This window comes from Typha angustifolia, chromosome 1, assembly GCF_048772165.1.
Source record: "Typha angustifolia cultivar Huaian chromosome 1, ASM4877216v1, whole genome shotgun sequence".
NCBI lineage: Eukaryota > Viridiplantae > Streptophyta > Magnoliopsida > Poales > Typhaceae > Typha > Typha angustifolia.
In genome coordinates, this window is record NC_133239.1 from 5,837,141 (window position 1) to 5,847,439 (window position 10,299).

The 10,299-nt window shown below is 35.4% G+C and overlaps 1 protein-coding gene across 1 annotated transcript; it reads right to left on the minus strand.

Annotated features, from left to right (window-relative positions):
- Window positions 1-491: 491 nt before the first annotated feature.
- LOC140766445 (SWI/SNF complex subunit SWI3A homolog) lies at window positions 492-9,657 on the minus strand. The gene is made up of 7 exons (XM_073105792.1): window positions 9,408-9,657; window positions 8,775-9,304; window positions 6,746-7,228; window positions 6,462-6,625; window positions 6,342-6,385; window positions 1,380-1,534; window positions 492-898 (listed from the first exon to the last, which is right to left on the minus strand). Exons 1-7 carry the CDS (start codon window positions 9,469-9,471, stop codon window positions 698-700), a joined length of 1,641 nt encoding a protein of 546 aa, XP_072961893.1. The 5' UTR covers window positions 9,472-9,657; the 3' UTR covers window positions 492-697.
- Between the last annotated feature and the right edge of the window lie 642 nt (window positions 9,658-10,299).

The following is a 10,299-nucleotide window of genomic DNA, read 5'->3' on the forward strand; positions in this document are numbered from 1 at the left end:
GTCATTTGGTACAAAAAATCACCAGCTCCAATACAAATTCACTATTCTCTAATATTTTAATATCAATTTTATATCACATTAAATTTAATTATTACTCTTTACACTAATATCTAATTAAATAATAAAATAATTTATACTAGTATTAACTCTTCTTATATTAAAAATTAGCATACTTAGCCTAACCTTAGCTTTATTCCACAAGTAAACTAAAACAACTTCTTAATGCATGGACCTGACTTAGAATGTATCACTAGTGGATAATAATGAATGCCAAAATCATGCCTAAAACATCGTAACAGAAGCCAGAAGCTTGTTTGCCGGCATGGTCCTTACTGGATAGACCATTTATTCCACAATTCGGAAGCTTGTTTGCCGACATGGTCATTACTGGATCGACCATTTATTCCACAATTCTGAAAGGACAAAAGCTTTCTCACAAAATAAAGAAAAGGAAAGCCGAAGTGTGAGGTTAGAACCCTTCAGAACAAATGGATAAGGGAAACGAATACCCGACATTTAGATTGATGAATGCCAATACGTATTGATGATACAAAGATGATACACTGGTATACAAAATATCCAATAATATGGACAAAAGGAACAGATAGCATCTTAACACTACAGCTGAATACATGTAGGAACCTAGCCTCTTAAATTTCATGGAAAAGAAAAGCAATTATCAGAGCTCTAAATACCCCTACAGTGTAATTTTGTTTACTGGCAACTTTGGCAACACATGATCCCGCCATCTCGGAATTCCAGCTTGAAATGCCTGTTGGAGGACGGTGACCCATTCCTCAAGAATGGACTCCTTGAGTTGCTGTAATATGGTGTACTCTTCCTCCATAATAAACTCCAGCTCCTCAAAATGCTTGATCTTATATCGGATCTTTCTCAACTGTTTTAGAAGACAGAACAAAGAAATGTGTTACCTTTTCCATTGCAACAAAAACAGCAGGTTTCCAAATACCAAGATAATGGGTCAACTTTCTCAAGCTCTAATTTTAAAATATCAAATGCTTGTTCACTGATAGGTATGCCAAAGAACATGGAATACAGAGAAAGAAATAGAAACATTTGAAGGGTGAAAAAAAACATGGACTCGATGAACAGGACAGATCTATGATCTCAAGAATCACTTCTCTAGTTCTTTCCATGGCAAGAATAGAGTTGATATTTTTGATACATGAACTAATTTTAGGCAAATAATTCAAGAAACCACTTCTCTAGTTCTTTCCATGCCCAGAATAGAGTTGATATTTTTTATACATGAACTAATTTTAGGCAACTAATTCAAGAAATAAATGTTAATCTGCTGTCACGGAATCAATTCTGCTCCAACATTAATAAGTTGGAAAAAAAAGAAAAAGAAAGAAAACCTGTGCTTCAATAATGGATGCCATCAGGAGTTCCATTTCCCTCTCTTCATGGTCTGCTAGTAGCTTGGCACGAGCCGCTGCTGCCCCCAAGGCTGTTCCAATGGCAGCCCTGATTCGATATGCTGTGGCACCAAAATTCTTCTCTCTCTTCTTCTCTGGTACATCAATGAGATGAACATACGATTAGATTAAGGATCTATAAACACAACAAAGAGGCGACCAAGAAATGGCAATACTGAGAACCAAACTGGTGATCAAGGGTGAGTACTGAACACTACTCATCCTCTTTGATTGCTAATTATATCTACACTTGTCGCAAAGTACAATAAATTACAAACCAAATCTGGATCGGTCTATTTGTAAGAAAATTTTAATATTTTTATTAGTAATAGTCTCATGAGTTAGGGATCTTTTGGTTTTGATTTCATGTGAATCTGAGGTCCAGATGAAAAGATATAATTGAAATAATAAAGGATGGTCAGAACTGGACATATTGGTAAATATCTGATGGATATCAGTTAGGCATTATTCTGTCCAAATAAATATTTTCTTTTACAGTAAAAGCAGCAAAAGTTTCCTGAAATGACTATTGTAACACAGCAGATGTGCCCAACAATACTTTTATCGAAACCCTACCCCTCACAGGTCATATTAAATAAAGCAGGTTTCAAGCAAAACATGCTTGTATACTTAATTTAGTTTAACACTTAAACCCACACTCTAAAACACTTCTAACATAAGTTTAAAAAGGTTTGAGTCATATATGAGCCGAATTAGACACAAATCCAGCATAATCTTTGCTTCCCTATCTGAGATAGAAACAATAGCTGTCAATGACAACATTGTCCCCTTGTTGGCATGGAATATGCCACCTAACATGCAAAAAGCTGGGTAGCATGTCATCCTTATTGCCAAGCATTAAGGTAGCATTTAGAAGAGAATGCCCACAACAAGCAAACATCTACATGTTAACAAACAAACATCTATATGTTAACAAAAGTAGTTCAGAGTGTATGACCAAATCAAAAGTCAAATGTGGCATGAGAGATACAATTATAGAGAATTGATGCATCTAAAATAATATCGATCAGATTTCATATGACAAAGATATGATAAAAAGATATATATATATATATATTCAGTATATTTATCATATTTTTATCATCTAAAATTTGATAAATATTATTTTAGAAGTGTTGTAAAATTTTTTTGAATCCTCTACAACTTTGTCTTTGATGAGGATTTTCAAATTTCCTCTGTGATTTAGTTAAATATAATGGAAAAAAATAATAGTTGTATTTTAGCCTAGATCACAAGGAGGTTAAATACTTAAGTTAAAAGTGCAGGAGAATTTCGTACAATTGGACTAAACCATAGGGGAGTAAAGTGCAATTAACCCTAGTATATAAATTATTTTAAGTTTCTAACCTTGTTAACAAGGTCACCACTTTGAGTGATGGCAAGGTTTCTTACTATGAACCTTCCTGTCATGGTTTATAAATCATCCAAACAGACTCTCAATAAAATAAGGGTATCTTGTCCTCCCCCTCATTGGTGGAGCCCCACTGTGACACATTTTTAAGCTTTGTTAATAAGAAAAACTATCATCTGCTTTCATCTGAATGATTATCTATGAATTAGATTCAATCATATGTCCAATTCATTTAATGTAAACTGAAATGTCCATGATGCTGGTTCCACAAAAATGACTCCCTCACTAGCCTTAAATTTGTGTGTGATCTAACCCCCGCCACTTTGACCTCTCATGACATTATCAAAAATCAATGTGAGCTTCACTATTCACTATTAAAAAAGGTTGCAATGGAAAATGGTGCTAGGGTGAAGACTACATGTTTTCCAATCTGTCATAAAAAAAAAAAAACATTATCTAAATAGAAACCAAAAGCACCAAAACCTTTTCAAGCAGAAAAACGTCTAGGAAAACCTATTAGCAATGACGGCAATAAAAAGATGGGTATATGGTTAATTTAACATATCCTTTGACGTCAGTCTTGGTCTTCCAATCCTACTTCCTCCTAAGACAACTACTTATGTAGAATCATAACTGATAATGGTATACCATATTGTCTCTATTGGATATGTCCAAACTATCTAATGATATCAAGCAACCTATGTCGGCGGCACTTAAAATATGAGGAACACAATCATTTCATATTGTAATCTTCCAATAACCTCATTCATCCACCTCATTTGTTGCTTCCTAGATGCCCAATATTTTGATTCATACAGCATGATTTATCACAAAGTCATCCTACAATGGATAACCCAAGAAAATTTTGTTAAAATGAAAATCACTGTCAACTTTCTTTGTCCTGAAAATGTAGTACTGGTTCACAAGTCCTTGAAGGCTCTAAAGAAGTCAACCAACTATCAAAAGTGAATTTTCTATGAACTGATTCACAAACTTTTGAACAAAATTAAAGAACAAGGAACTTGAGTAATGTAATTAGATCATAAAATTATCCAATAATTGTCTAAAAAGTACATTTTGTGGAGCAGGTACTGGCTGTCTGATACTGAGGAATAAAACAAAGTTTTGGAGGAATAGACATACCAAAGCTTGGAGTTCAAATTCTAACCTTGCAAAGGTGACATATGTCCTATTGGCTTCCTAGTACATTTCTCTTCTTTTCATCATCTATCCAAGTTTAAAGGTCTCAGATTTCACTGAATAAATTAAGTATATCTACTGAGTTTAAACGAATCGAAGAGGTTCCACTGCTGAAATTAAGTATATGAAAGTTGGAACTAGCTTCTTTTTCTAGACTCATGAAAACAGACTGCCCATAAATCTACAGTAGCAAAACTGTGAAGCATTATGATCTCATGATACTTAGAAGCCTGTTGAGTAATATGCGTTTGCCACTTGCCAGTACATAAGCATTCATCCATGCCCACATAAAAGAAATAGATGGATGTCCACAGAAGCACAATTCAGTGTAGAAGAACCATCATGTAAACCAGCACAAGAGAAGTACACAGAAAAAAGATATACGAATACTATATAGGAGCTTTAACATTATCACCATATGAAACTATCTTCTACTTTCATCCTATACATAAAGAATTGTCTATGATTCTATAGCAGAAACTTAGAATAATTGAATCCTTCAATCACTGCATAAGATCAATTGATTTAATGTAAAAAGTGCTAAAGGTGATAAGTCCACACTAGAAACTCTTTCACTAGCTTCAATGCTTTTATTTTATTACGGGCAACACAGGTGGCACTAATTCCACATAACACAGGCGCGCGCACACACAGAAACTCAGAAAAAAGAAAGGAAAGAAACAGAAAAAGGAATTCATTCATAAAAATTAAATGAAATAAACTCAGTAAGAATTAAACAAAATATGGGGTTGTCTTGACTCGTGTACAACTCAAGGATGAGAAGAATCCAAAAGAATCAGCAGAACTTACAACCAGCTATTAACTAGATGAAAATTCTCTAAAAATTGCTTCAGCCTTCCTGGTCGAAGCAAAATAAGAAAAGAATACTTGGGCCAAGAAGAGCTAGCTAGTAGAGTAATTCACGTTCTTAGCTTGAGATTAGGGTCATACAACTCGAATGCATCAAATGCAGATAAAGGAAGACAAATGCATGAGAGATCTAATAGTAAAGCATCTCATTTAAAGGAAGAAAAGAGGAGAGGGTTTAAAAAAAATACATATAAAGGCTCTTTTATGCCAACAGTGTGCAGTAGAGAAAATACTGATTTTGTTTCTTCTACCAATTTATATATCGAAGGGGACAAAAGCATTTAGGCATTCTGATACTATATCTAATGTAAACCCAAGTGCCTCAGAGTTCATAAAATGAAAATGTATGAATTAAATCAGACATGGGAATAGTTTGAACGAATTCAGACATATAGAGGATGAGGAAAGAGAATTAAAAAAAGGATAAATATTATTCAAATTAGAAACCAGCAAGACATATTTCTGATCAATATATTAAACCAAACAGTAAAAGATGGGACAGGAGGAAGAAGCAATAACTAATGAAGCATCAAAACCTTATTTTACTTGACCAACTCCAGGACTTCCCTAGAAAGAACTATTTGAAAGCTCACAAAAGCCAAAATGAAACTTTTTCCAACCAATATTATCTATAATATGACTTTAACACAGAAATCTTACCATAGAAAATATTTTAAAATCCATAATAAAGTGTTAGTAGGAGATATAATACAATCTGCAAAGACAAGAATCTTGATTTACCTCAGTGGAACCTAGAAATTTAGAATTCACCTACATTAAGATTATAATATATTTTGACAAGATATTGGTCTCCATTCATCCATTTCATGGCCCTAGTCCCTGAAGCTCCCATAAGGACCAAAATGGCAAAAGGGTGGCATACTAAATGGGAATATAGTGAAAAAATTCTTTAGCAAGTGTTGTCTCTTCCTCTCCTTTCGACCAATTAATTGGATGTCAGAAGTGTTGGTCAGGGGCATGCCAGATCATTCATCCCCGAAAATAGAGTATTTAAATGTATCACTCCTAGGTCAATAGTAACAGAGTATTACAACTGTTACAGCAAAATGCTACCAGAAAAAGATTAAGAATGAGCCTATCAGCCTAATATCTCTATATACCTTTTTCTTAGATATTCATAGAAATACTGGCCAACAAATAATTTGAAGAAAGGTTAAAAACTTAAAATCCCAACAATATTCAGTATCTATACTGTGGGCTGAGGGGTATTCCAAAATCTCAACCCTCAATCCCAAAATCAGAGTATTTAAATGGGTTCTTCCTTGGCCAATATACCCATACAGTATTATGGCCTTTTAAAGCTAAACCAGAATATGTGATCTTCAATGTAGTCCCTATAATGCAATTACTCTTAAAAAGGACAAAAGATCAAAGCAACTTATAAAAGTTCATGAACCCTAGAAAAGCAATTCATTATCTAAATAGGGAGATTCCAATACCTGCTTTTTCATGAACCATGTCCTGATCTCCAACATTGTAGTCACTGAAGGAACAAGAACATAATAAGCACATAGCATTGAAACCTACACAAATAACCAATGCCAGTGAAGAATACTAACCTCTGTTGTTCAGCGTTAGAAGAAAATGACTTATTCATAATTTCATACTCGTTGATCTCAAAGGCTTTCCTTGCATATTTGTTTTCATTGCACAATGCTGTAACAGCTGCATCTGCTGCTGTAACAGCAACATGTGGGCCAGCCACCATAGACAATAAAGCTACCTAAGATACACAACATCAGGCTTCTGTTCTCTAACACATAGGGTCTTTGAATGTATTACCATGTAATAATCCTGTTTGCAACTATTGCAACTCAACAAGCCAAAGAAAAATAAAACTAACCTCTTCCATCAATGAGCCTGTAGCATCTATGGAAGAAGGCAAGCATCTTCTCTTTAAAGGACGTTCTTGAGTAACCTCCTCTTTAACATTCTCCTTGTCATCAGTTTGTGTGCAATCAGTAGTTGCCTCCTTTGACAACTTGATTAAGGAATGTTGGTTTTTCCTAACATCATCTGTTTTGGTTACCGAGATTCTACTATCATATTTGCCATTTATGGTGCCCAACATATGTTCACCAAAAGGTAGTTGTATAAGCCGTGCAATACAATCAGATTTACTCTTAGTACGCACATGCTGAGCGATAAGATCCCAGTCATCTCCATGCTTTAAGACAGCTTCCAAAAGAAGAAGGGTCTCTGCATCTGTCCAAGCACCAGCAGCGTTGCTGTTAGAACTGTCCTTGTTATCTCTTAGGTCCTCTACTGTTCCTTCTTCCTCATCATTCTTATTTTTGGAGCACTTTGAACATACAACAAGTCCATCCTGCATACCCATTATAGAAAATAAGTATAACATGTAAATATAACAATAATCAACATTCAACAATTTGCTCTCATAAGCATGTGAATGCCCTATGTTGTAAGGGACAATGATGGTTATAATGTAAAAACAATGCAAGCCATAAGGTTTTGCATTCTAATTGTTTTGTTTATCAACTTTTACTACTTAAATCCTTCTATGAGCGAGCATGATGTCAAGAGTATAGATAACAAGAATCATGATGTGAATTACTAATACCTTTAGACCATCAATAAATCATGTTAAGTGAAACAAAATCAGTAATAAACACATCAATAAATGAAAGAAAATGAGATGCACCCACATCTACACCTACAAAAGCACACACAACCATGAACATAGAGTACAATCCCCTCTCTCCTATCTTTGCAGTAGAAGAGAGAAGGGGTAAAAATTTACATGTTCTTGTTAGTTGCTACAAGTAATTTTTTCTAATTAATCTTCCCAATAGAAGATCCATAAAAATCATATAATTTTCAATTTCAGCTAGAAAACAACTTAAGAGAATACAAGCATGGTTCAACTTAGTAGTTTGGAAGAGGCTCCAGGGTTATTCATGCAAATCCAGACTTTATGCATTTTACATGTGGTACAGCAGTCATCTTTTCATCTACTTCATGCTTCATATATAGGATATTCTTTGTTAAATCACACACAATGGCCCAATCTATAAGTATATAAAAATAGATAAATAGGCGTCTGCACATACAATGCCAATAGACACATCAGTATCTGTGTGTATGTGTGCACACATGAACATACACATTTCTTGGTTTAAGTTCATCTCATTTATGACATCAGGCAATTTACAACATCAATAATGACATGAAACTTCAATGAGAAAATGATATAAAGTGAAAACTATCAACTATTTCATCTTTTGTGGAGTGAAGTGGAAATTGGCAACTGCTTGGCATTAGATAGGGTTTGTAACTATTAACTGTAGCTGCCTAACTAACTCACACAATTTCCTTTAAGCTTTATCTTCTACCTTCTTGTTATGAGTGTGAACTGGTGATTGTAACAACTAATTTCAATAGCAAACTACCATTCCCAATTTTCTCCATCAAGCTGAGATATGATTCAAATCCATTCTTTACTTATTACCTATTATTTTCTAAAGTTGAACAAAATTTGCAGAAAAATTTTAAAAAACTTTTAGATGACAAAGACAAAATTGTTTACCATCGACTGTATATATTCATTTTTTTGTGTAACTTGTCAAACTGTAGTCAAGCTAGCATGGGTTATATGGTTCACAAATAAGTCCTGCTATTGCACAACTTTGTCAAATATGATTGAACTCTGGCTTTTATGTTTTTATGGAAGGACACAACATATATCTGGCTAGTGATTGATCAGCATATCCTCCACATCTTCGATAAGCCATTATCCCAGACATGCACTTCTTAAAAGGTGAAATATAAGAAGCCAAAACCTTACTATTATCTATTTTTTCATCTTCCTTTAAAGAAAATGAAAGACTAACTGAAAGATGGAACTTTTTTACCTCCAAAGTTTCAACGTGCGACGCACCACATTGCTCCCCACAGAATCCACACAACTGAGTCTTCCGGCTAAGCCACTCTCCAAACACGTCTGAGTATGACGTCAATGGCGGCAGCCTAAACCCATTCTCTCCTCCCACAGCACCCTTCGCCACCACCGATTTCCTCTCCGCAGATATAGCCGGCATCACCACCTGCACTCCTGCCGGCGCGCCTTCCTCTACAACAACCTTAGGCCCAGCCACCTCCGCCGTCGCCGTCGTTGTTTCGGCCCCATCCGCCACTCCAAAATTAATCAAACCCCACTTCTCCAAGAATTGGAAGAGCTTCCGGAGCAAGCAAACGTCTCCAATCAAACCCTTTCGGATCTCGGTGAAGGTTAGCCGCCTGGAAGGGTCCTCCCGGTACTTGTTGATGACAAAATCGCGGTACTCCTTGTAGACCCTCGGGCTCCGGGTAATGGAACAGCCCTCGAAAAACTCCGGGACGGATTTCTTCTCCGTCTCGTGGATCTCGTCCCATTGGAACCAGCCTGGTATAAGAGGAAAGAAGACGAGAGGTCAGAAAACCCTAACCCTAATCGCAACCCTAAACCTAGGAGAGAGATACTGAGGAGAAGGGAAGAGGAGAGTAACTGGAAGAGATGGGAATGGTGTAGAGGTCGCGGGCGAGGTCGTCTTCGTCGCTGTGAGGATTCATCTCTCTAGTGCTTCTTCTCACGGGCGGGAAGAGGTAAGAGGAGGAGCACGGGAGGAGGGCTTGGAGATCGAACGGATGAAAAGGGGGATCTGGGTTGAAGAAGTAATCTTGGCCGTTCGATTAGTACGATCTTGGCTCGAAGTCTAGTTGATTATGGAACTTAAACGGTGTCTGAGATGGGAAGATGAGAGAGGCCTGGTGGTACTCCTTTAAGATTAACCACCGAATAAAAACGTGAGACGCACGTGCCATAATATAGAGCACCCAAAATTTAGTCTCCACGTGTGTCTAAAATGGCAAGCAATTTTATCAAATAGATCGTTACTTTGTTTTTGTTATTTGTACACTATATTATATGTATTTTTATCATTTTACTCCTATATTTTATTTTTTAATGTCTCAAAATATCCTGAGTTAATTTTGACTCAACAACACATAAAATATTTTATTATATTTAAAAAATAAAATACCCCTAATTTGATATTGAAATATGGTTTTGTTAATACATCTATGTTTCGATATTACATTTGTGTATTAAATTACTTGTTTTAAGTTGCACAATTTAGATATCATGTATATAGTCAAGGCACAATACTACCTTAGGATCAAAGGAAAAAAAAATTAAAGATGAAAAAAGAGTAAACTAGTTCAACAACTACACCAAACAATGTTCGAACATACTTTTTAACATTATTTTCTCTATTAGACATACAATGTTTAAATGTCAATGTGATGATCTTTATTTTCCTAAAACATGTTATTTGGTTGTTTTCAAGCATTTGAACATCATATAGCAACGCAATGAAGAATTAAATATGACATTCTAAC